General features: G+C 39.0%; 1 protein-coding gene across 2 annotated transcripts; it reads left to right on the plus strand.

The window, feature by feature from the left end:
• Positions 1-392: 392 nt before the first annotated feature.
• LOC131131866 (Golgi apparatus protein 1-like) lies at positions 393-27,836 on the plus strand. 2 transcript variants are annotated; one of them, XM_058076843.1, is made up of 27 exons: positions 393-767; positions 4,010-4,039; positions 4,206-4,292; positions 5,804-6,019; positions 6,122-6,325; positions 7,879-7,950; positions 8,074-8,260; positions 9,827-10,044; positions 11,466-11,587; positions 11,658-11,759; positions 13,394-13,547; positions 13,678-13,695; positions 15,455-15,592; positions 16,989-17,075; positions 17,162-17,224; positions 19,316-19,429; positions 19,603-19,691; positions 20,925-21,042; positions 21,115-21,207; positions 21,289-21,426; positions 21,502-21,625; positions 23,101-23,243; positions 23,318-23,419; positions 23,487-23,594; positions 24,713-24,833; positions 25,845-25,951; positions 27,265-27,836. In XM_058076843.1, the coding sequence occupies exons 1-27, from the start codon at positions 438-440 to the stop codon at positions 27,430-27,432; spliced, it is 3,453 nt and encodes a 1,150-aa protein (XP_057932826.1). In that variant the 5' UTR covers positions 393-437; the 3' UTR covers positions 27,433-27,836. The 2 variants fall into 2 exon arrangements, with proteins under 2 accessions (XP_057932826.1, XP_057932827.1); XM_058076844.1 differs by lacking the exon at positions 13,678-13,695 and having other exon boundaries at positions 394-767.

Genomic DNA, 27,836 nt, shown 5'->3' on the forward strand with positions numbered 1-27,836 from the left:
ATATATATATATATATATATATATATATATATATATATATATATATATATATATATATATATACATTCATTTTCTACCGCTGGAGCCTATCCCAGCTGTCTTCAGGCGAGAGGCGGGGTACATGGAAACTCCACAAAGAGATGGCCGAGGGTGGAATTGAACCCTGGTCTCGAAGCTGTGAGGTCTGCGCGCTAACTATATATATATTATATTATAACAAACTTTTTTAAACAAAAGTCACAAATATTATTTATGTGTTACTCCCAATTAAAAAGTGTAATTTTTTTAAAACTATGTGTTTTGATATAAAAAAAATCTAAAAAATAAGGAAATAAAAACCTAGCAGCGTTATTCCGCCGGCTTTTATTGTGAAGTAGCATACCGGAAGTAGCGTAATGTTGTTCTGCGTATAGACTTAGCTTTACAGTGGTCTGAAGATGGCGACGTCCAGTCGCTCTCCGCTACTGCTGCTGTTATCATCTGTGTGTCTCTGCGGTTTCGGACCCGTCTTCGGCCTGAAGGCTGCCAGCGGTCCCGCCGCGCCTCCCAACCCGGCTGTCCTCAGAGCCGCCGAACCGCAAGCCAAGGATGCACCTGCCGCGGCTGCCGTGGCCGCCGCCGCCGCTGGGGCCTCACAGCTTCGAAGGACGACCGGTTGGAAGCTGTCGGAAGAGGAGGCCTGCAGAGCGGACCTGACCCGGCTCTGCCCCAAACACACCTGGGCTAACAACCTGTCCGTGCTTGAGTGCCTCCAGGACCGCAGAGAGGTAAGGGGCCGCCGCCTGATGATGCTGCGTGTGATGCCCCGGTGCCTCCATCCATCCATCCCCGCTGTCAATTGGACGGAGGGTGGAGGTGAATCAGCACCGGTACCGAATATGTCTGATTGCCATTGAACACATCTGCTTCGTGTATATGACAAGTGTCTGATATCAGAGATATACATTTACAAATAATGTACTCAAGCCCATATTTTTACCTTTGCCCAGAATATTAACATAATAATATTTATAATAATAATAATTTGTGTATATTTTTTTACTGTAGGTATTTTGTACACTTGATACATTATGTACATTCTGTAATACAAAACTCTAATATTGCATTAATTGAATTATAGACTATACCTGCTAGGGCTGCACGGTGGCCGAGTGGACCTCACAGCTAGGAGACCTGGGTTCAAGTCCACCCTCGGCCATCTCTGTGTGGAATTTGCATGTTTTCTCCGGGTACTCCAATTTCCTCCCGCATTATATTTTTATATTATATTTGTACAATATTGGCTGTACGGCGGAGGAGTGATTAGGGCGCAGGCCACACAGCTGGGAGACCAGAGTTCAATTCCACCCTCGGCCATCTCTGTGTGGAGTTTGCATGTTCTCCCCGTGCATGCGTGGGTTTTCGTCCCACATTCCAAAAACATGCTAGGTTAATTAGCGACTCTAAATTGTCCACAGGCCACAATAAAAGGCCCCTTCAGAAGTTGATTGGCCTTTGTGACAGGCAAATGTGGTGTCCAAAGTGTAGCACTGGGGCCATTTCCGGATGGTGGCACAGTCCAAAAAAGCAGCTTAAAGGGAAAAATCTGTAGTTTTATGGAATGGAATGGCCTTTAACCGGGCTGCACGGCGGTCAGGTGGTTAGCACGCAGACCTCACAGCTAGAAAAGCTAGAGTTCAATTCCACTCTCGGCTATCTCTGTGTGGAGTTTGCATGTTCTCCCTGTGCATGCGTGGGTTTTCTGCGGGTACTCCGGTTTCCTCCCACATTCCAAATACATGCTAGTTTGCTAACATGCTAAACATGCTAAATATGCTAATTGGCGACTCCAAATTGTCCATAGGTATGAATGTGAGTGTGAATGGTTGTTTGTCTATATGTGCCCTGTGATTGGCTGGCCACCAGTCCGGGGTGTACCCCGCTTCTCGCCCGAAAAGAGCAGCTGGGATAGGCTCCAGCACCCCCGCGACCCTCGTGAGGAAAAGCGGTATAAAATAAAATAAAATAAAATAAAGACAGCTGGGATAGGCTCCAGCACCCCCGCAACCCTCGTGAGGAAAAGCGGTAGAAAATGAATGAATGAAAATAAAATAAAATAAAATAAAATAAAATAAAATAAAATAAAATAAAATAAAATAAAATAAAATAAAATAAAATAAAATAAAATAAAATAAGCAACTCCAAATTGTCCTCTATTTAGTGTGGAAGTGGTAAATGTTTTGCTTCTTTGTCCCTCGATCTCACTTCATTTGAAATACTTTTTTGATCTTAGAATAAATTATTTGGAGGCTAACTGGTTAGCTTAGTAGGTGGCTATGCTAGCAGTGTTGATCCTGTAAACAAAGAATAATAGTGGAGACAGCTGGGATAGGCTCCAGCACCCCCGCGACCCTCGTGAGGAAAAGCGGTAGAAAATGAATGAATGAAAATAAAATAAAATATAGACAGCTGGGATAGGCTCCAGCACCCCCGTGAGAAAAAAGCGTTAGAAAATGAATGAATGAATGAATGAATAAACCTGCCAATACCTACCAATAAAAATGAGCTGCAGGCTGAAAATGGTCCCTCCCTGTCCCCGCTTTGGACACTGTTGCCTTGAGAGAAATACACAGTCACACATTTACGTTGCCAGATAAGTACATGCAGTAAAAGCAACATTGTAAAATGGATGACATATTTTCTTCAATGAAACGACGAGGGAGTGGTGTGGTGAAATCATGGGTCGCTATGTTAACATTTGAACATTTGTCAGACGCTCGGCTGTACTGAGTAAAGTGCAAAACGGGTCACATGACCTTCTGGGCAAGGTTGGCTTTTACAACATGCTGCTTATGTGTGTCACCGTTGAGTTGGAGCACTGGTGATTCAGATGGAGGTTGGACTATATCAGGGGTCTCAAACATGCGGCCCGCGGGCCAGATGTGGCCCGCAGGACACTAGTTTGAGGCCCCCGCCTTGATTTGAAAGTTTAAAGTTTGATACGGATGCTGTATGGTATCATGTACCCAGAAAAAAATTATTACGTTTGATTCATGTTCATGTTAAAGGTTAAATAACTGTTAATAGTTATCCTCCCTATCCGTGTGGAAGTGGTAAGTTTTTGGCTATTTTAAGTTGAAAGGAAATAACTTGGAGGCTACCGTTTAGGTCGCTAGCTCTCTAGTTTGCGAGTTAGCATGTGTCTCCAGACCCTGCAGTTGCGCAATATGTTGTAAATAAAAAGAGTATAAATGTGACTATAGTCGTGTTTTGTCATGTCTACAGGGCTCTAATAATGCTTTGTTCATTTTAATATGAAAAAAATCATTTGTTTACCCACCAACTATATGTGGTTTCTTAAGTTTTTATTATTTGCCGTTTTATAATTTAATTTAATTTAATTTAATTTAATTTAATTTAATTTAATTTAATTTAATTTAATTTAATTTAATTTAATTTAATTTAATTTAATTTAATTTAATTTAATTTAATTTAATTTAATTTAATTTAATTTATTCATTCATTCATTTTCTATCGCTTTTCCTCATGAGGGTCGAGGGGGTGCTGGAGCCTATCCCAGCTGTATTAAATTAAATTAAATTAAATTAAATTAAATTAAATTAAATTAAATTAAATTAAATTAAATTAAATTAAATTAAATTAAATTAAATTAAATTAAATTAAATTAAATTAAATTAAATTAAATTAAATTAAATTAAATTAAATTAAATTAAATTAAATTAAATTAAATTAAACATTTTATTTGTATAGCGCTGGGATTATAATGGTTGGGATTAATTGACCTAACAACGTGAACATTGCCAACACAGCCATTTAGCTTGAATTGTGTGCATATAGTGTATATTATTTCTTTAGCTTTATCATTATTTGAAATGGGGAAATATTCCCAGCCTGTTTATTCAATGTGGACGTTTGCATTCTGATGTGGGATTTCATTTTTCTCTGTGTTTCTCTTGACCACAAACATTTGACCTCTGCTTTTTTTTTTTTTTTTTTTTTGTTTCTGCAGGAAACTGACATTGCCCCTGCTTGCAACCATGTAAGTACTTAGAATAAAATGTCTCTTTACTTTTCCTAGAAGGATGGTAAGAATGCACAGGGAAAACGGAATAGTTGACGATGATGCCTACAATCATACGGTGCCTTCACAATAATAGGTTATTTTAGAATCTTCTCAATCATTCATTTTGTCTTCTTGTCTTCAGCTCCTTTGGAACTATAAATTTAATCTGACCACAGACCCCAAGTTTGAGTCCGTGGCTGTGGAGGTTTGCAAGAGCACCATCACTGAGGTGAGTGTCCATAAAAATGCCTGTTTTTTTTTACAGACTTAAGTCCTGGTTTAAGACACAAGTATTAAATAGAAAGGTACTCACCGATAATGAAGATGATCCATGAACAGATGGAATCGGGAGTTAAGGTGTGGCCTTCAGCGTGCATGGTCATCGGGGCTAGCGCTGGAGGCTAGCAGGCTGGAGTAGGCGTTTCTGCAGGCCGCCGCGTCCACATGATTCATACTGATGGCCTGTTGGGATTCTAACACCTTACCATTATATATTAAGGACCGCCAACATAGTGCAAAAAAAAAAAAAAAACAGCTATTTTTATAGGGGGCAAAACATTTTTTTTCATATGATAAAATAGAATTGCACCTACTTCGTCACTTCACTTGTAACTCGTCATATCACTTCGTACTTCGGTACGTGACAAAAAATAAAAATAAATAAAACCAAAATAAAACTAAAATAAAAAAAGATAAAATAAAAATAAAATTGAATGAATAAATCACTTAAATTATATTAGGAAAGCAGGAAGTGAACAAATGTAACAATCAGTAACTTCGGTACGGGACAAAAAATAAAACTAAATAAAAATAAATAAAACTACAATAACAAAATAAATAAATAAATAAAATTGAATGAATAAATCACTTAAATTATATTAGGAAAGCAGGAAGTGAACAAATGTAACAATCAGTAACTTCGCTACGGGACAAAAAATTAAAATAAATAAAACCAAAATAAAACTAAAATAAAAATAAAATTGAATGAATAAATCACTTAAATTATATTAGGAAAGCAGGAAGTGAACAAATGTAACAATCAGTAACTTCCGTATGGGACAAAAAATGAAAATAAACAAAAATAAATAAAACTAAAATAAAAAATATATAAAATAAAAATAAAATTGAATGAATAAATCACTTAAATTATATTAGGAAAGCAGGAAGTGAACAAATGTAACAATCAGTAACTTCGGTACGGGACAAAAAATAAAAATAAATACAACCAAAATAAAACAAAAATAAAAAAATATAAAATAAAAATAAAATTGAATGAATAAATCACTTAAATTATATTAGGAAAGCAGGAAGTGAACAAATGTAACAATCAGTAACTTCGGTACGGGACAAAAAATAAAAATAAATAAGAATAAATAAAACCAAAATAAAGCTAAAATAAAAAAATATATAAAATAAAATTGAATGAATAAATCACTTATATTAGGAAAGCAGGAAGTGAACAAATGTAACAATCAGTAATTTCGGACTAAAAATTTAAAAATAAAAACAAATCAAAATGTATTATGGAAAGCAGGAAGTGAACAAATGTAACAGTTACTGATTGTAAAAGTAGTAGATAGAGGGGTAGGATTTAATAAGCTTTGCTTCTTCCTACTCCTTTCGGACATGTGGAACTGTGAACTGATTATGCGATGCGTTCAATTGTAATCTGATGCACGTTCAAATGAAATTCAACCATTACCATGACTTATTTTCCCTCTTCGTGTTCAATACCTGTAGCTGAAGGAGTGCAATGAGGAGGAGCGCGGGAGGGGCTACCTTGTGTCCTGTCTGGTGGATCACCGCAGCAACATCAGCGAGTACCAGTGTAACCAGTACATCACCAAGATGACCAGTATTATCTTCAGCGACTACCGACTGATCTGCGGCTTCATGGACAAATGCAAAGAAGACATCAACAACCTCCGCTGCGGCAGCATCAATACGGGACACAAGGTGACCTCTGGAGAGAAGATCGGAAAGCTGATAGAACTTTATAGTTCTTTCGATGTTTCTGCTATAAATTGAACCTGGTTTCGTCTCTTGTTGCAACATCAGGACATCCACTCGCAGGGGGAGGTCATCGCTTGTCTGGAAAAGGCACTCGTGAGGGAGGCGGAGCAACAAAATGGAGTTCATCCAATCAAAGAGGAGTGTCAAAGGGCCATTCTGCGAGTGGCGGAGCTGTCGTCGGATGACTTTCACCTCGATCGACATCTCTACTTCTCCTGCAGAGATGACCGCGAGAGGTTCTGCCAGAATGTAAGGACTGTTGAGGACAAATGCAGTGAACATGGCGGCACGGTGGATGAGTGGTTAGTGCACAGACCTCACAGCTAGGAGACCAGGGTTCAATTCCACCCTCGGCCATCTCTGTGCGGAGTTTGCATGTTCTCCTCGTGCATGCGTGGGTTTTCTCCGGGTACTCCGGTTTCCTCCCACATTCCAAAAACATGCTAGGTTAATTAGCGACTCCAAAGTGTCCTCTCATTTAGTGTGGAAGTGGTAAATGTTTTGCTTCATTGTCCCTCGACCTCACTTCATTTGAAATACTTTTTTGATCTTAGAATACATTATTTGGAGGCTAACTGGTGAGCTTAGTAGGTGGCTATGCTAGCAGTGTTGATCCTGTAAACAAAGAATAATAGTGAAGACAGCTGGGATAGGCTCCAGCAACCCCCGAGATCCTCGTGTGGATAAGCGGTATAAAGTGAATGAATGAATATTCCCATCATGTATTGCATCCAAGCAAGGCATTCTATCGGGGCGCTGCAATGACGTCAGCCTCCCTCTAGGCTCCGGCCTTTCTCTGTCTGGTGGACGGAGGCAGCATTGCAGTGCCATCCATCTATTTTCTAGGCCGCTTGTCCTCCAATGAAAATTTGGGATGCTCCTTTTATTCTGCCGATACCAATACTGATAACCTATCTCGCCCTGAAGACGGCCGGGATAGGCTCCAGCAATCCCCGAGACCCTTGTGAGGATAAGCGGTAGAAAATGAATGAATGAATATTCCCATCGTGTATTGCATCCAAGCAAAGCATTGTATTGGTGCCTATCGGGGCGCTGCAATGACGTCAGCCTCCCTCTATTTTCTAGGCCGCTTGTCGGCCGATACCACTACTGAGCACATAGATTAAGTGTACATTTTTACATTAAAGGCAAGTATTTCTGCTTTTTCGCAGAAATCGAACGGTACTGATCAATGTCGATCGATCGGCGCACCCCTAGTTTTTTTCTGTTTTAAACTCGTATTGGTACTTGTTTGTGTATTTGTAAGGTATACCAGTGATTCATTCATTCATTCATTTTCTATCGTTTTTTCCTCACGAGGGTCGCGGGAGACAGCTGGAGCCTATCCCAGCTGTCTTCGGGCGAGAGGCGGGGTACAGCCAATCACAGGGCACATATAGACAAACAACCATTCACACTCACATTCATACCTATGGGACAATTTGGAGTCGCTAATTAACCTAGCATGTTTTTGGAATGTGGGAGGAAACCGGAGTACCCGGAGAAAACCCACGCATGCACGGGGAGAACATGCAAACTCCACACAGAGATGGCCGAGGGTGGAATTGAACCCTTGGTCTCCTAACTGTGAGACCTGCACGCAAACCACTCGTCTGCCATGCAACCCATGATGGGAATAATAGTTTTTTTTTTTCCAAACTCATATTGGTACTTGTTTGTATATTTCTTATTATATTATATTATTATAGTTCCTTTAAGTGTTAAGTCGATGTGTGATGAGTTTAGTGTTCTTAGTGAAATTGGATAGTTTGAGCTGATCATTGCTATTCTCTTTCATGTAGATTCAAGCAGGAGAAGGAAAGGTCTACAAGTGTCTGTTCAACCACAAGTTTGAAGAGGCCATGTCGGAAAAGGTGTGCATGCACCACAACGTCCACCGCTCGTTTGTTGCTTTAGGCGACTTATAAGGAGCCCATTGCGGTACCTACTATGTTCGTGATTCACAAAAAAAATATTCTCCTTACTTCCCTCTAAAGTGCAGAGACGCACTGACCACCCGCCAGAAGCTGATCTCGCAGGACTACAGGGTCAGTTACTCCCTGGCTAAAGCCTGCAAGCTCGACCTGAGGAAGCATCGGTGCAGCATCGACAGCAACCTGCCACGAGCTCGCGAGGCCCGACTCTCGTACCTGCTGCTGTGTTTGGAGGCCGCCGTGCACCGAGGTGGGCTCACCGCCTACACACTTTGATATTTTGTAGAGCAGCCAATCACAGGGCACACATATACGTAGACAAACAACCATTCACACTCACATTCATACCTATGGACAATTTGGAGTCGCTAATTAACCTAGCATGTTTTTGGAATGTGGGAGGGAACCGGAGTACCCGGAGAAAAAAAACCCACGCATGCACGGGGAGAACATGCAAACTCCACACAGAGATAGCCGAGGGTGGGATTGAACTCGGGTGTTCTAGCTGTGAGGTCTGCGCGCTAACCACTCGCCCACCGTGCCGCCCTTTGTTTATCATTCATTCATTCATTTTCTACCGCTTATCCTCACCAGGGTCGCGGGGGTGCTGGAGCCTATCCCAGCTGTCTTCGGGCGAGAGGCGGGGTACACCCTGGACTGGTGGCCAGCCAATCACAGGGCACATATAGACAAACAACCATTCACACTCACATTCATACCTATGGACAATTTGGAGTCGCTAATTAACCTAGCATGTTTTTGGAATGTGGGAGGAAACCGGAGTACCCGGAGAAAACCCACGCAAGCACGGGTAGAGAACATGCAAACTCCACACACAGATGGCCGTGGGTGGAATTGAACTCGGGTCTCCTTGCTGTGAGGCTTGCATGCTAACCACTCGTACGCCGTGACATAGGTCAGGACTTTGACTACGTTTCATTTCAAATGAAGTGAGGTCGAGGGACAAAGAAGCAAAAAAAAAAAAAGACCACTTCCACACTAAACGAGAGGATAACCTTTCGCACTCGATCTAACAACCATTCACGCTCCCATTCATACCTATGGACAATTTGGAGTCGCCAATTAGCATGTTTAGCATGTTAGCAAACTAGCATGTATTTGGAATGTGGGAGGAAACCGGAGTACCCGGAGAAAAAAAAACACGCATGCATGGGGAGAACATGCAAACTCCACAGAGATAGCCGAGGGTGGGATTGAACTCGGGTTTTCTAGCTGCGAGGTCCGCGCGCTAACCACCTGACCGCCGTGCAGCCCGGTTAAAGGTCATTCCATTCCATAAAACTACTGATTTTTTTCCATGTAAGCTGCTTTTTGGACTGTGCCACCATCCGGAAATGGCCCCAAGTGCTACACTTTGGACACCACATTTGCCTGTTACAAAGGCCAATCAACTTCTGAAGGGGCCTTTTATTGTGGCCTATGGACAATTTGGAGTCGCTAATTAACCTAGCATGTTTTTGGAATGTGGGACGAAACCGGAGTACCCAGAGGTCACTACACTAAGTGACGCTAAAATCATCACACAGCAACTTTGCTTCCCAGCAAAGCATAACATTGTACATGGCTGCCAGGGCAACGCAATGATTCAAAAGGTCCGATTCATCAGAGGGAGGCTGACGTCAATGCAGCGCCCCGGTAGGCACGAATGAATGCTTTTGCTATGGGAAACCGTTAAAACTCATATTGGTACTTGTTTGTATATTTCTTAGGTTATACCCTTTGAGTGTTAAGTTGCCGTGTGATGAGTTTATGTTTCCAAAACTTGACTTATATTGCATTAATACATCACACGTAGGTCGCCCGGTCACTGGCGAGTGCCAAGGGGAGATGCTCGACTATCGGAGGATGCTGATGGAGGATTTCTCTCTGAGTCCAGAGATTGTGCTCCACTGCAGGGCCGAGATTGAGACTCACTGCTCGGGGCTTCACCGCAAAGGTCGCACTCTGCATTGCCTGATGAGGATCGGACGCAGTGACCGCAGTGCCACCGTTGACAGCGTATGCCAGAGTGCCGTAAGTCACCGCCTTCCCTCCATCAAAATTTTGATCTGAAAAATGCAGGATGTTACGCCAGGGGTCTCAAACACGTGGCCCGCGGGCCAAATGTGGTCCGCAGGACACTAGTTTGAGGCCCCCCCCGCCTTGATATGAAAGTTTTAATGTAAGTTTGATATGGATGCTGTATGGTATCATGTACCCAGAAAAAAATTATTACGTTTGATTAATGTTCATGTTAAAGGTTAAATAACTGTTAATAGTTATCCTCCCTATCCGTGTGGAAGTGGTAAGTTTTTGGCTATTTAAGTTTAAAGAAAATAACTTGAAGGCTACCGTTTAGGTGGCTAGCTCTCTAGTTTGCGAGTTAGCATGTGTCTCAAACTTGCAGTTGCGCAATATGTTGTAAATAAAAAGAGTATAAATGTGACTATAGTCGTGTTTTGTCATGTCTACAGGGCTCTAATAATGCTTTGTGAATTTTAATCTGAAAAAAATAATTTGTCTTAGTTTTTATTATTTTTTTATTATTTTGCCGTTTTATTATTATTATTATTATTATATTTATTTATTACTGATTGATTGATTTTTTTTATTCTTGATTTGTTTATTTATTTTCATCTTATTTTGTGTAGAAAAATAAAAAGTAAGATATTTGAGAACAGCGGAATGTTTTATCAGAGCTTTTCTTGTAGAAAATTGGAACCATCTGGTATTATTGTATCTGTAAAATTGTCATGCAATCTGCTATTATTATTTATTATTTTATATTTATAATTAAATATTTTTAAAATAATAAAATATTATAATAATTACAATAAAATTTAAATAATAATTATTATATTATTATTATGTAAAATATGCAAATATAACAATAATATTATATATAATTAATATAATAATTAGCATTAATATAATAATTATATAATCATAATAGTTCTAATAATAATTATAATAATCTAATAATAATAATAATTATTATTATTATTATTATGTGCTTGTGTCCCTTTTTTCAGGAGCACTTTGTAAACAACAGACCATGTCAAACAACGAAATTGATACAACCATCAAAAGGTTGGCTCAGGCCATGATGCCAGGTTGTATGTTGAGTTTAAATGAAATACTTTGGAAAGATTGGGCGGGCCGTATTCAAACACTTGGCGGGCCGGATGTGGCCCCCGGGCCGTAGTTTGCCCACCCCTGTTCTAAAACAATGTGACAGCAGCTGACTTGCATTGTCGTTGTTGTTAATTAGGGATGGTCCGATTCCCATACTTAAGATTGGTATCGCTCTGATAATAGCTAAATTTACTTTGATCATAAATTCAAAATCATAAAAATACAGTCTATATAACCCAGTCCGATCCGATCTGATCCAAAAGCCCAATTATTGTATATAGGATTCTAACTTTGCAAGTTGGGTCGGTTGTTCTCCACAGCTTCAGACTTTAATCCAGTCTGCCGACCCGGGGGCGGACTACAGGATCGACAGAGCCCTCAACGAGGCCTGCGAATCCGTCATCCAGACGGCCTGCAAGCATATCCGCAACGGAGACCCGATGTGAGCGCCACACGCGTGCGCTATATTTATGAAATATAACTTGTCTTAACCGCCATTTTTGCGTGCGTAGGATCTTGTCTTGTCTGATGGAGCACCTGTACACGGAGAAGATGGTGGAGGACTGTGAGCATCGGTTGCTGGAGCTGCAATATTTCATCTCCAGGGACTGGAAGTGAGTGGAACTGCTTCTCTTTTCCTGTGACTTGACCTTTAAGGCAAGGGGGTATGAAAAACCTGGTCACAGAAAAATTAAAGGATATTTTTATATAATATTTAATATTCATTCATTCATTTATTTTCTACCGCGAACATCTATAAGAGACTCATTGCAAGTTATCACAAATGCTTGGTTGCAGTTGTTGCTGATAAGCAATCATTCATTTTCTACCGCTTATCCTCACAAGGGTCTCTGGGGTTGCTGGAGCCTATCCCAGCTGTTTTCAAGCGAGATAGATTATCAGTATCGGTATCGGCAGAATTCATTGGAGGACAAGCGGCCTAGAAAATAGATGGATGGCACTGCAATGCTGCCTCCGTCCACCAGAGAAAAGGTCGGAGCCTAGAGGGAGGCTGACGTCATTGCAGCGCCCCGATAGGCACCAATAGAATGCTTTGCTTGTATGCAATACATGATGGGAATATTCATTCATTCACTTTCTACCACTTATCCTCACAAGGGTCCCGGGGGTGCTGGAGCCTATCCCAGCTGTTTTTCAGGCGAGGTAGATTATCAGTATTGGTATCGGCAGAATTCATTGGAGGACAAGCGGCTTAGAAAATAGATGGATGGCACTGCAATGCTGCCTCCGTCCACCAGAGAAAAGGCCGGAGCCTAGAGGGAGGCTGACGTCATTGCAGCGCCCCAATAGAATTCTTTGCTTGGATGCAATACATGATGGGAATATTCATTCATTCACTTTCTACCGCTTATCCTCACAATGGTCTCGGGGGTTGCTGGAGCCTATCCCAGCTGTCTTCGGGGTGAGATAGATTATCAGTATTGGTATCGGCAGAATTCATTGGAGGACAAGCGGCCTAGAAAATAGATGGATGGCACTGCAATGCTGCCTCCGTCCACCAGAGAAAAGGCCGGAGCCTAGAGGGAGGCTGACGTCATTGCAGCGCCCCAATAGAATTCTTTGCTTGGATGCAATACATGATGGGAATATTCATTCATTCACTTTCTACCGCTTATCCTCACAATGGTCTCGGGGGTTGCTGGAGCCTATCCCAGCTGTCTTTCGGGCGAGATAGATTATCAGTATTGGTATCGGCAGAATTCATTGGAGGACAAGCGGCCTAGAAAATAGATGGATGGCACTGCAATGCTGCCTCCGTCCACCAGAGAAAAGGCCGGAGCCTAGAGGGAGGCTGACGTCATTGCAGCGCCCCAATAGAATGCTTTGCTTGGATGCAATACATGATGGGAATATTCATTCATTCACTTTCTACCGCTTATCCTCACAATGGTCTCGGGGGTGCTGGAGCCTATCCCAGCTGTTTTCAAGCGAGATAGATTATCAGTATCGGTATCGGCAGAATTCATTGGAGGACAAGCGGCCTAGAAAATAGATGGATGGCACTGCAATGCTGCCTCCGTCCACCAGAGAAAAGGCCGGAGCCTAGAGGGAGGCTGACGTCATTGCAGCGCCCCGATAGGCACCAATAGAATGCATTGATTCACTTTCTACCGCTTATCCTCATGAGGGTCTCGGGGGTATATCCGAGTCCGATATATCCGAGGTTTACTGTACCATGAAAAGCGGATCACCAATGATTAAAAAAACAATTCCATTTATGTCCCAGATTGGACCCGATCCTCTATAAGAAATGTCAAGGAGATGCTGCCCGACTGTGTCACACACACGGCTGGAACGAGACCAGTGAGCTGATGCCGCCTGGCGCCGTCTTCTCCTGCCTTTACCGCCACGCCTACCGCACCGAGGAGCAGGGCCGTCGGGTACGATGACGCTGTAAATTCCGATTCCGAATTCAGTCTTTGTTTTTTTTTTTTTTGGTGAATTCAATTCAATTTTGTTCTTTGTCTGACTGAAGAATCAGGAAGTGTTTCGTTTTTTTGAATTGAACAGGTGGACGCAGATGAACAGGTAAGTCGTCAACACCCCCCCCCCCCCCCCCCCCCCCCCCGCCTGCTAATCTCATTATTATTTCTGGTTATGATTTAAAAAAAAAAAATCAGACTGATGATGGTGAATCAGGGTTGGAGTGACATTTTCATTTGTTTGGGTCATTTTCTGTGAGTTAAATCTGGCATGATATGGTTTGATATAATCATATTTTATTGTATATTTATATATACATATTATATTATATATTTATTTAATTATATTTAATTATTTATTTTAAATTTTATTTAATTTATATTTAATTATTTATTTTAAATTTTATTTAATTATTTATTTTAAATTTTATTTAATTTGTATTTAATTATTTTAAATTTTATTTAATTTATATTTAATTATATTATATATTTATATTTATTTAAGAGACCTTAATTCAATGATATTACAGTTTGGGAGACAATCTGGAATACCCATTATGATTTTTTCACTATGATGGGATTATGGGCTTGGAAGGATTGATGATACTATTTGTTTAATTGTTCATTTATTTGATTTTATTGAAATTTCCAACAGGAATGTAAGTGAAATATCTCTATATAATATCTCTATACATATCTATATAATATCTTATTATCTTTTTGCATGTTTGTCACACTTAAATAGTTCAGATCATCAAATAAATGTAAATATTAGTAAATCACAATGCACTAGAACACAAAAGGCCCTTTGAGAAAAAGTGTTATAACCCCCCGCCCCCGTTAAAACATAAATTAACTGATTACCCGTCTGGAGAAGGATATAACACCATTTCTAAAGCTTCCGGACTCCAGCTAACCGCAGTGAGAGCCATTATCCACAAATGGAAGAGTGGTGAAAGTCAAAATATTATGAAAATGAAAGTGTTGGAAAATTAAAAGAAAAAAACAGCAGTAATGAAAAAAAGCAGCTGTAATTTTTAAATTATAATAAAGTCAAAATATTAATAGAAAATCATTTAATTCTAATGTGAAAAAAGTTAATATTTAACTTTAAATATTAAATAAATATAAAATAAATATAAATATATTATATTAAAATATTAAATAAATGTTTTTATTACCCTAACAAAACAAAATAAAGTTGTAATTTTTGGAAATTTTCATTGATGAAAAATAATAATACATAAATAATAATATAATATTATATAATATAATCAAATATGTAATATAAATAATAATAATATGAGATTAAATCATAATAAAACAATAATGAAAATAACTGCAGTAATAGTATATGAATAAAGTCAAAATATTAATAGAAAATAAATTTATTCTAATTCTAATGTGAAAAAAGTTAATTCATTTTAGAAGAAAAAAGTTTAAATATTAAATAAATGTTTTTTTATTAACCTAGCAAAACAAAATAAAGTCGTAATTTTTGGAAAATTTCATTGATGAAAAATAATAATAAATAAATAATAATATATCTTATTATATGTAATATTATATAATATAATTAAATATGTAATATAAATAATAATAATATTATGAGATAAAATCATAATACAACAAGAATGAAAAAAAACAGCAGTAATCGTATGTGAATAAAGTCAAAATATTACACTTAGTTTCAAAGAGTACAAAGTCAGAATCGGAAAAAATGATCACAATTTGCTTTATGGCAAATAAATATGTCTTGAATGATTTTGAGTGCAAGTCTTAGTGTCCTACCTGTGGTTGACGTTGTCAGGGCAACCGCTCTCTTTGCTTTCCCTTGTTTAAACTTGTATCGCTTCTGCTTGCAGTTATCACGGGACTGCAAAATGGAGGTTCAGCGGATTCTCCACCAGAGGGCGCTGGATGTGAAGCTGGACCCTGAGCTGCAGAAGCGCTGCATGACAGATCTGGGAAAGTGGTGCAGCGAGAAGACAGACGCCGGACAGGTCAGATACTGGACTGATGCCGATACCAAGGCCTTTTATTCATTCAGTCATTCATTAATTTTCTGCTGGAGCCTATCCCAGCTGTCTTCGGGCGAGCCAGCCAATCACAGGGCACATATAGACAAACAACCATTCACACTCACATTTATACCTATGGACAATTTGGAGTGGCTAATTAACCTAGCATGTTTTGGGAATGTGGGAGGAAACCGGAGTACCCGGAGAAAACCCACGCATGCTCGGGGAGAACATGCAAACTCCACACAGAGATGGCCGAGGGTGGAATTGAACCCTGGTCAGGCCTTTTATATGTTTATATATTTATTTTATATATATATTTATGTATATATATATATATTTTATAGTTATTTTATAGTTATTTAGTTATTTAGTTAAATATTTTAAATATTTTATTTTATATTTTATATCTTATTTTATAGTTTATATATATTTATATGTTTTATATATGTTTACAGGACATAACTGTAAAAAAATAAAAAAAGTCAGGAGACACTTTGTCATTCAATAACACAAGAAAGGAGATCGAGTAAATCAGTGGTCTCAAACACGCGGCCCGCGGGCCAAATGTGGCCCGCAGGACACCAGTTTGAGGCCCCCCGCCTTGATATGAAAGTTTAACGTTAGTGCGGCCCGCGCAAGTTTGATACGGATGCTGTATGGTATCATGTACCCAGAAAAAATGATTACATTTGATTCATGTTCATGTTAAAGGTTAAATAACTGTTAATAGTTATCCTCGCTATCTGTGTGGAAGTGGTAAGTTTTTGGCTATTTAAGTTTAAAAAGAAATAACTTGAAGGCTACCGTTTAGGTCGCTAGGTCTCGAGTTTGCGAGTTAGCATGTGTCTCAAGACCCCGCAGTTGCGCAATATGTTGTAAATAAATAAAAAGAGTATAAATGTGACTATAGTCGTGTTTTGTCATGTCTACAGGGCTCTAATAATGCTTTGTTCATTTTAATATGAAAAAAAATCATTTGTTTACCCACCAACTATATGTGGTTTCTTAGGTTTTTATTATTTGCCCTTTTATTATTATTATTATATTTATTTATTTATTACTGATTGATTGATTTTTTTTTATTCTTTATTTATTTATTTTTCTATTTTTTTAATTTTTTTTTCTAATTTTGTGCAGAAAAATAAAAATGAAGATATTTGAGAACAGTGGAATGTTTTATCAGAGCTTTTATTGTAGAAAATCGGAACCAAAGCACTGAAAAAGTTTGTATATTTTTCTATTTTTAATAAATGCATTTTTGTTTTTTTTTTTAAAACCTGACCCAGCCTTACCCAGACCCTAGCTCCAGTGGCCCCCCCAGGTAAATTGAATTTGAGACCCCTGGAGTAAAGAGTTGATTGGTGTTTTGTTACAGGAGTTGGAGTGTCTGCAGGAGCATCTGGAGGACCTGGTGTCGGCTTGCAGGGAAGTGGTGGGCAACCTGACGGAGTTAGAATCAGAGGTCAGAGGTCAACAGTGTTATGACTTTGTTATTGATGTCGTGAAAATCACACATTTAGCTTCTTTTCGTATTGTCGTCCGACTCAGGACATCCAAATCGATGCGCTGCTGATCAGAGCGTGCGAGCCCATGATCCAGGCCCACTGCCGTGTAAGAATATTCACACACACACACACACACACACACCACTTGCACACTTGTACACGGGCTCTGTGGGAACCAGTGGTTTAGTGTTTGTGTGTGTGGTCAAAATCGCATATGTTTAATTGAATATGTTATTAAAAAACAAGCTAAAGTATCATTTAAAACTACAAAAAGTCATCAAAACTCATCACTTACTTCTAAATAGGAATGCAAAACGTGTATCTTCAGTGACATATTGCAGCCAAGGACTTTGTAGGACTTCAGGAGTTTTGCCGCCAGCTGCTTATAATGATCTGCCTTAAGTTTTCAATCAAAAGGTCATGAAATTTCTCGACATGCATGCATTTTGTGCAAAGGAAAACAAAACATTTTATGTCAAAACTCCAGATATATTAAAAATGTGCAATCGGAATGTGCAGACAGGCTTTCAGATAGAATTTTACCTTCTGATAAATTACCGTTTTTGCCTTATTTTGCATGAATATCCTATTTTGACGCAATATCGTATCTTGGAAACTATAGCCAATCTTCTTCTTTATTAGTGACCTAAACCAAGAAATTGATGATTTGGACTGATCTTTCAAGAAACACATAATATTGTGTTCTATGGCTGTCTTTCATCAGAAAAAAAAAATTGTTTCTACCATTTTCCGTTCTTTAGTAATCAATACATAGGTAACATTGTTACTGATTACTATGTAATAGGTAAATTTCAGCAAAAAATATCAGTACTCAACAAAAAAAATGCTTTTTGTGAGTATACATTTCAAGCATAACTTTCATTTTGACAGTAACATTTGGAGATGAATTATTATAATACTGGCAATAATAATCATCCAGTAGGCCTAATATGGGACTGAGTCTGGTGTGTAGTTCCAATTCTGTACACTAGATGGCGGCGTTACTCTGCTGCTTAAACACACCTTATCGGATGAAGACACAGCCGGTGGGATAAATTGTTGCCAACTTATTCGCTGTATTTAGTAAGTATTTAGACCACTCTAGATAATTTTTAAGAAGAATAAAAAACAGCAAGGCCAAATCCAATGACGTTTTTCTGGCCTTTGGTGACTCTAATATGAAAGCGCGTACTTTTAGTGTAATGTCCTCAGACTCGTCGAACGCCAGAGAACCAATAAACAAAACATCGTACACAAAGCTTACTTTTCTTGCTTTAGTGCTTTCTTTGTCGTGCCTGTATGCGTGCGATAACTGTAACATACAGATAATACATTTACTACCTATAAATGTACATTAAATATGCTAAACACAAGTAGCTAGCTAAAACACAAGATGGCTAACAGCCACAGTACATCACACCGTCAAGTTTACAAACACATTCCCTCTTTTAAGTGTTTTTTTAATTACACATAGATACTCACAAAGACGAAAGTTTCCCACTGCGCAAACTATTTAAAACAAACACAGCTTGTTTATTTGCTTTTCAAACTTCATTTTTACAATTGCTAGCTTATGCTTCACAGAGAGAAGAAAAAAAACGTCAAAGATTGTCTCTGTGAGAACAGCACTTACTCTGCTTGTCACTGAAACGATTGTTTTTGGAGATGTCTCACTTTTATCTTTTTATCATAGCTTTTTAACCAGTTGGGCCATGCAGTTTAACATATGTATTACCTATTATAAAGCCATTTATACATTTTAAATCAACTCATAAACCATGTGACCATCACTGTCTTTCACCCAAGTAATTTCTGCCTTTGCTAGCTTATATAGAGAAGAAAAAACGTCAAAGATTGTCTAATCGCGAGAAGAGCACATGGCTGTCAACGAAACCATTGTTTTTGTCTATTTAACCACTTGTTCGTATACATTTTATATATATAATGTACATATATGTATTTATATATATAAATAATAACATAAAAGTAAGTGTTTGTTGATCTGAGTTTGTTGATTCCTTATTAAAATGTAATATTTTCATAGTCAGAGCATGTAAAATCTGTTTACATGCCTAAATACATTATTAGAGCCCCCTAGAAATGAAGTAACATCCCTATAGCCACCTTTACACTTGTATGGTGCCTGTTGTGAGATAATTCAATTTGTAAAAACTTTATTGTGTGTGTTTGTGGCCAGGATTTGGCAGACAACCAAATCGACACCGGCGATCTTATGGAGTGTTTGGTTCAGAACAAACACCAAAAGGAAATGAACGACAAATGTTCGGTTGGCGTGACTCACTTCCAACTGGTAGGTCTAATCAGACGAGAAGGTTTTGCTGAATTTATTAATTATTATCTTAATATCTTAATTATTACTATCAAGTGGTTCATCCATAATGGTCGGTATATTGAGCACTGATACTGAATGTTTGTGTAACGGCGTTTTGTCTAACACAAAGTCTCGTTGTCCTCAATATGAAGATTCAGATGAAGGATTTCCGCTTCTCTTATAAATTCAAGATGGCTTGCAAGGAGGATGTTCTTCGCTTGTGTCCAAACATCAAAAAGAAGTAAGTTCAATTATCGACTCATCTCAAAGCGGAAAGCGGGGATTTTTAGATTTGGAGTTCCTGTTTTAGGCCCTCTAAGTGCAGTTATGATTAGAGCCCTCTAGACATGAAATAGCATCCCTATAGCCAACTTTACACTGTAATTACCCATTATCGAACTCAGCCCAAAGCCTAAGGGGGGATTTTAGATTTAGATGTTTGAGTTCCTGTTTCAGGCCTTCTAAGTACAGTTATTAACATGATTAGAGCTCTCTAGACATGAAATAGCATCCCTATAGTTACCTTTACACCGTAATTATCGACTCATCTCAAAGGCTAAGGGGGCTTTTAGATTTGGATTTCCGAGTTCCTGTTTAAGGCCTTCTAAGTACAGTTATTAACATGATTAGAGCTCTCTAGACACGAAATAGCATCCCTATATCCAACTTTACACTGTAATTACCCATTATCGACTCATCTCAAGGGGGGATTTTAGATTTGGATTTCTGAGTTCCTGTTTAAGGCCTTCTAAGTACAGTTATTAACATGATTAGAGCCCTCTAGACATGAAATAGCATCCCTATAGTCAACTTTACACTGTAATTACCCATTATCTTTTTTTATTACCCATTATTGACTCATCTCAAGGGGGGATTTTAGATTTGGATTTCTGAGTTCCTGTTTTAGGCCTTCTAAGTACAGTTATTAACATGATTAGAGCTCTCTAGACATGAAATAGCATCCCTATAGTCAACTTTACACTGTAATTACCCATTATGGACTAATCTCAAAGCCGAAGGGGGGATTTTAGATTTGGCCTTTTAAGTACAGTTATTAACATGATTAGAGCTCTCTGGACATGGAATAGCATCCCTATAGTCACCTTTACACTGTAATTACCCATTATCTTTTTTATTGCCCATTATCAACTAATCTCAAACCTTAAGGGGGGGTTTAGATTTGGATTTCTGAGTTCCTGTTTTAGGCCTTCTTAGTACAGTTATTAACACGATTAGAGCCCTCTAGACATGAAATAGCATCCCTATAGTCAACCTTACACTATGATTACCCATTATCGACTCATCTCAAGGGGGGGATTTTAGATTTGGATTTCTGAGTTCCTGTTTAAGGCCTTCTAAGTACAGTTATTAACATGATTAGAGCCCTCTAGACATGAAATAGCATCCCTATAGTCACCTTTACACTGTAATTTCCCATTATCTTTTTTTTTATTACCCATTATCGACTCATCAGGGTCGACGTGGTCATCTGCCTGAGTACCACCGTCAGGAACGACACGCTGCATGAGGCCAAAGAGCAGCGGGTGTCCCTCAAATGTCGGAAGCAACTGCGTGTGGAGGAGCTGGAGATGGTAGATGGTAGATGTATTTATAGATCTGGGATATGGATATGGAAAAATGATATGTCAAATATGTCTCGCCAGTCGGAGGACATCAGGTTGGACCCGGAATTGTACGAGCCCTGCAAGTCGGACATCGGTCGCCTGTGTCCCAACGTAGCGTTTGGCAACGCCCAGGTAAAAGTTTCGGGGGAAAGACGGCGACACGTGTGGCGCACGTCTCACGTTTTCATTGGCCCGTTCCTCACCGTCAATCAGATGATCGAGTGTCTGAAGGAGCAGAAGAAGCAGCTCAGCCAACGTTGCCATCAGAGGATCTTCAGGCTGCAGGAGGCCGAGATGACAGACCCCGAGCTGGACTACCAGTTGATGAGAGTCTGCAAGCAGATGATTAAGGTGCTGAGAAGAACTGAGATCATATTATTAAAAAATAAAACCAAAACATAATTTGGAACTCGGTCTCTTCTGCAGAGGTTCTGCACTGAAGCCGATGCCAGAAATGTTCTTCAGTGTCTGAAGCAGAACAAGAACAGCGAGCTGATGGATCCAAAGTGCAAGCAGATGATCACAAAGAGACAGATCACACAGAACACAGGTACGCTTTCACTTTCACTTTCGCTTTCGCTTTCTTAGTGGTACTTCCTGAAAAGATAAATGAGAAGTGTTCAAGGACGGCAAGTCCATGGTGTGAGAAAACGTCACTCTGAACCCCCAATGTCACAATTTTATGTTTTTATGTTGAATATATTGGGTAATAAGAGTGTAAAAATAACTATAGGGGTGCTATTTCATGTGTAGAGGACTCTAATAATGTTTAAAAACGTATTAAAAAACATCTCATTAAGGCTAAAAAACTTCACTCTGAACCCACAATGTCAAAATTTTACGTTATGTCGACTATATTGGGTAATAGGAGTGTAAAAATAACTATAGGGGTGTTATTTCATGTTTAGAGGACTCTAATAATGTTTAAAAACGTATGAGAAAACATCTCATTCAGGCTAAAAAAAACTTGACTCTGAACCCCAAATGTCAAAATGTTCTGTTATGTCGACTATATTGGGTAATAGGAGTGTAAAAAATAACTATAGGGGTGTTATTTTGTGTTTAGAGGACTCTAGTGTTTAAAAAGGTATGAGAAAACATCTCATTCAGGCTAAAAAACTTGCCTCTGAACCCCCAACCTCACCATTTTCTGTTCTTATGTTTACTATATTTGGGTAATCGGAGTGTAAAAATAACTATAGGGGTGTTATTTCGTGTTTAGAGGACTCTAATAATATGAGAAAACATCTCATTTAGGCTAAAAAACTTAACTCTGAAACCCAATGTCAGACTTTTCTGTTCTTATGTTGACTATATTGAGTAATAGGAGTGTAAAAGTGACTATAGGGGTGTTATATCATCTGTAGGGGACTCTAATGTTTAAAAACGTATGAGAAAACATCTCATTCAGGCTAAAAAACTTGACTCTGAACCGCCAATGTCACAATTTTATGTTTTTATGTCGAATATATTGGGTAATAAGAGTGTAAAAATAACTATAGGGGTGTTATTTTGTGTTTAGAGGACTCTAATAATGTTTAAAAACGTATGAGAAAACAACTCTGAACCCCCAATGTCACAATTTTATGTTTTTATGTCGAATATGTTGGGTAATAGGAGTGTAAAAAAAACTATAGGGGTGTTATTTGATGTTTAGAGGACTCTAATACTGTTTAAAAACGTATGAGAAAACATCTTTTGGGCTAAAAAACTTGACTCTGAACCCCCAATGTCACAATTTTATTTTTTTATGTCGACTATATTGGGTAAAGGAGTGTAAAAATAACTATAGGGGTGTTATTTTGTGTTTAGAGGACTCTAATAATGTTTAAAAACGTATAAAAAACATCTCATTCAGGCTAAAAAACTTGACTCTGAACCCCCAATATCACAATTTTATGTTGTTATGTCGACTATTGGGTAATAGGAGTGTAAAAATAACTATAGGGGTGTTATTTTGTGTTTAGAGGACTCTAATAATGAGCAGGAAGTCACTGCCAAAAGCGGTCCGCCATGTATCCTCAGACTACAGGTTGAACCCGGTGTTGAGGAAATCTTGCCGAGCGGACATTCCCAAGTTCTGCCAGTCCATCCTGAACAAAGGGAGCGAAGACAGCGAGCTGGAGGGTCAGGTGATCGCCTGCCTCAAGCTCAAATACGCCGATCAGGTGAGTCCAATCATCGGAGATCAAGTTCGTGTCCTAACTGAGGACATCTTAAATCTCACCTTCCAACGTGTCAGAGATTGTCTCCGGACTGTGAGGACCAGATCCGAGTGATTCTCCAGGAGTCTGCGCTGGACTACCGACTGGACCCACAGCTGCAGATGCATTGCTCAGACGAGGTGAGCATGTCGAGGGACTGTCAATCATAGAATGTCCTCTCCTCGACATTTGCACCTTCTCACCCAGATCTCCAAGCTGTGTGCCGAGGAGGCCGCCGCCCAGGAGCAGACTGGTCAGGTGGAAGAATGTCTGAAAGTAAACCTGCTCAAGATCAAACAGGACGCCTGTAAAAAGGTATGGAAAAATGCCTGGATGTGTTCAAGGACACATCTGAAAATAGGCTCGTTTTTTTTCCACAGAAAACATCTCATTCAGGCTAAAAAACTTGACTCTGAACCCCCAATGTCACTCTTTTCTGTTCTTATGTTGACTATATTGGATAATATGAGTGTAAAAATAACTCTAGGGGTGTTATTTAATGTGTAGAGGACTCTAATGTCTAAAAACGTATGAGAAAACATCTCATTCAGGCTAAAAACTTGACTCTGAACCCCCAATGTCACAATTTTCTGTTCTTATGTTTACTATATTTGGGTAATATGAGTGTAAAAATAACTATAGGGGTGTTATTTTGTGTTTAGAGGACTCTAATAATATGAGAAAACATCTCATTCAGGCTAAAAACCTGACTCTGAACCCCCAATGTCACAATTTCCTGTTGTTATGTCGGCCATATTGGGTAATAAGAGTGCAAAAATAACTATAGGGGTGTTATTTAATGTGTAGAGGACTCTAATAATGTTTAAAAAGTATGGGAAAACATCTCATTCAGGCTAAAAAAACTTGACTCTGAACCCACAATGTCACAATTTTCTGTTATGTCGGCCATATTGCGTAATAGGCGTGCAAAAATAACTATAGGGCTGTTATTTAATGTGTAGAGGACTCTAATGTTTAAAACATATGAGAAACCATCTCATTCAGGCTAAAAACTTGACTCTGAACCCCCAATGTCACAATTTTCTGCCGTTATGTCAGCCATATTGGGTAATAGGAGTGCAAAAATAACTATAGGGGTGTTATTTCATGTGTAGAGGACTCTAATGTTTAAAAACGTATGAGAAAACATCTCATTAAGGCTAAAAACTTGACTTTGAACCCCCAATGTTACAAGTTTCTGTTATGTCGGCCATATTGGGTAATAGGAGTGTAAATGTGACTATAGGGGTGTTATTTAATGTGTAGAGGACTCTAATAATGTTTAAAAACATGAGAAAACATCTCATTCAGGCTAAAAAAGTTGACTCGACTTGACTTTAAAACTATAGGGGTGCAATCTTTTTTCTGACTAAGAAAAAAATACCATGAAAAATAATAATGGTGATTTTGCTACGACTACTTCTCGTCTGCAGGAAGTGCTGAACATGCTGAAGGAGAGTAAAGCAGACATCTTTGTAGACCCGGTCCTCCACACGGCCTGCGCCCTGGACCTGAAGCATCACTGCGCTGCTATCACACCCGGCAGAGGAAGACGTAGGTGCTTTCATTTCACACAATGACACTAATCATATCAAGGCGGGGGGGCCTCAAACTAGTGTCCTGCAGGCCACATTTGGGCCGCGGGCCGCGTGTTTGAGACCCCTGGACTAGACATTTGAAAAAAAAAAAAAAAAAAAAAAAAAAGCTTTGGGACTCCAGCAAACCACAGTGAGAGCCATTACCCACAAATGGAACACGGAACAGTGGTGAACCTTCCCTAGGAGCTGCCGTTAATAAAAATCAAAAATGATGACTCATCCAAGAGGTCACAAAAGACCCCACAACTGAACAACTAAAGAGCCGACTCGTTGCAAGTTATCACAAATGCTTGATTGCAGTTGTTGCTGCTAAGGGTGGTACGACCAGTTATTAGGTTTTTCACACGGGGCCATCATTGAATATGTAAATGTTTATTAATGTTTATTTAACTGTTATATAATGTTTCCACTAGCTTTCTAGTGGGATGATTTTGGCGACATCTTGTGGCCACAATAATTTCCTGCACTATTTGCAGTGGCCTTTCCTGTAAATTTAACTGTTAAATAATGTTTCCACTAGCTTTCAGTGGGATGATTTTGGCGACATCTTGTGGCCACAATAATTTACTGCACTATTTGCAGTGGCCTCTCCTGTAAATTTAACTGTTATGTTTCCACTAGCTTTCAGTGGGATGATTTTGGCGACATCTTGTGGTCATAATAATTTCCTGCACTATTTGCAGTAGCCTCTCCTGTAAATTGAACTATGTTTCCACTAGCTTTCAGTGGGATGATTTTGGCGACATCTAGTGGCTACGATAATTTACTGCACTATTTGCAGTGGCCTCTCCTGTAAGTTTAACTGTTATGTTTCCACTAGTTTTCAGTGGGATGATTTTGGCGACATCTTGTGGCCACGATAATTTACTGCACAAATAGGAGTGGCTTTTCTTGTAAACAAATCCAGAGATGTTATAGCGTACGAGACGTGTCCATGTCATGATGGTGGTTTTCCGTCACGATGCAGAGATGTCGTGTCTGATGGAGGCGTTACAGGACAAGCGAGTTCGCCTGCAGCCTGAATGTAAGAAACGACTCCAGGATCGCATCGACATGTGGAGCTACGCCGCTAAGGTACCGACCAGGAAGCCATATTTGACTTTTTTCATGATGATTGACGTATCTTTTTTTTATTGATACTCACCGCTACAACAAACTGTGGTATGTTCAGGAACCACTGAACAAAGCGCGGAATCTCAATGCTTGGCAAAATATGATCTAAATGATTAATTACCAAGCATGAAATGACGCATTCAAAGACACTGTAATGTTCAACACTGGCCACTAGGTGTCAGCAATGGTGCTGTAATGTAACAACAGGTTTTTTCTTGCAGGTTTGAGTTACCCTTAGAAAGGGCTATTGTTAATATTGGGTAATAGGAGTGTAAAAGTGACTATAGGGGTGTTATATCATCTGTAGAGGACTCTAATGTTTAAAAACGTATAAGAAAACATCTCATTCAGGCTAAAAAAAATTACCTCTGAAACCCAATGTCACAATTTTCTTTCTTATGTTGACTATATTGGGTAATAGGAGTGTAAAAGTGACTATAGGGGTGTTATATCATCTGTAGAGGACTCTAATGTTTAAAAACGTATGAGAAAACATCTCATTCAGGCTAAAAAAAACTTGACTGAATCCCCAATGTCACAATTTCCTGTTCTTATGTTTACTATATTTGGGTAATAGGAGTGTAAAAACAACTATAGGGGTGTTATTTTGTGTTTAGAGGACTCTAATAATATGATAAAACATCTCATTCAGGCTAAAAAACCTGACTCTGAACCCCCAATATCACAATTTTATGTTATGTCGACTATATTGGGTAATAGGAGTGTAAAAATAACTATAGGGGTGTTATTTTGTGTTTAGAGGACTCTAATAATATGATAAAACATCTCATTTGGGCTAAAAAAACTTAACTCTGAAACCCAATGTCACAATTTTATGTTCTTATGTTGACTATATTGAGTAATAGGAGTGTAAAAATGACTATAGGGGTGTTATTTAATCTGTAGAGGACTCTAATACTGTTTAAAAACTTATGAGAAAACATTTTTCAGGCTAAAAAACTTGACTCTGAACCCCCAATGTCACAATTTTCTGTTGTTATGTCGGCCATATTGGGCTATCAGAGTGTAAAAATGACTATAGGGGTGTTATTTAATCTGTAGAGGACTCTAATAATGTTTAAAAACGTACGAGAAAACATCTTTCAGGCAAAAAAAACCTGACTGAACCACCAATGTCACAATTTTCTGTTGTTACGTCGGCCATATTGGGGTATCAGAGTGCAAAAATGACTATAGGGGTGTTATTTAATCTGTAGAGGACTCTAATGTTTAAAAAAAACGTAACAACACAACTATGCCCGTGCGTCCCGTAGGTGGCGCCGGCCGAGGGTTTCTCCGACCTGGCGGTGCAGGTGATGACGTCGCCCTCCAAGAACTACATCCTGCTCATGATCGCACTGAGCATGTGCGTCCTCTTCCTGGTGGGGCTGCTGTGCGGTCGCATCACCAAACATGTGACCAGAGAACTGAAGGACCGGTAGAGTTCAGCCGTTGCTCCTCCCACTTCATGTTAATAAAATAAAAAAAAATAAAAATAAAAAACTGGAAGAGCGCATGAAGAGAGCCTCGAGAAGACGCACAAGTTTGAAACCACGAGGCAACATTTTTTTTCCCCGCTTGTACAGGAAGATCAACCTGCTTGCCATGACCGCCATGTTCTCTTTGCATTAAATATCTATTCATATTTTATACATATATGACTTTTTTTTTTTTTTATTGTCGGATCATTGTTTCTGATGGGATTCGTACTCGTGAAAGCCAAAGGATGCAGTATCAAACTTTTCCAATGGCCGTTGCTCCAAGACGGGATTTTTACGACGGATTTTTATGGTCCCATGGCAACAAACTAATCCATACCGGATGTTGGGGGCTGTCCAGTGGGGGC

This window comes from Doryrhamphus excisus, chromosome 7, assembly GCF_030265055.1.
Source record: "Doryrhamphus excisus isolate RoL2022-K1 chromosome 7, RoL_Dexc_1.0, whole genome shotgun sequence".
In the NCBI taxonomy this organism is placed as follows: Eukaryota; Metazoa; Chordata; class Actinopteri; order Syngnathiformes; family Syngnathidae; genus Doryrhamphus; species Doryrhamphus excisus.

What these genes read in the sequence shown, in the direction of transcription:
- LOC131131866 (XM_058076843.1), top strand. Translation starts at nt 438, where the DNA reads ATGGCGACGTCCAGTCGCTCTCCGCTACTGCTGCTGTTATCATCTGTG. An exon ending in AGATGCATTGCTCAGACGAG is followed by an intron (nt 23,420 to 23,486) that starts GTGAGCATGTCG and finishes CTTCTCACCCAG; the next exon opens with ATCTCCAAGCTGTGTGCCGA. An exon ending in AACAGGACGCCTGTAAAAAG is followed by an intron (nt 23,595 to 24,712) that starts GTATGGAAAAAT and finishes TCTCGTCTGCAG; the next exon opens with GAAGTGCTGAACATGCTGAA.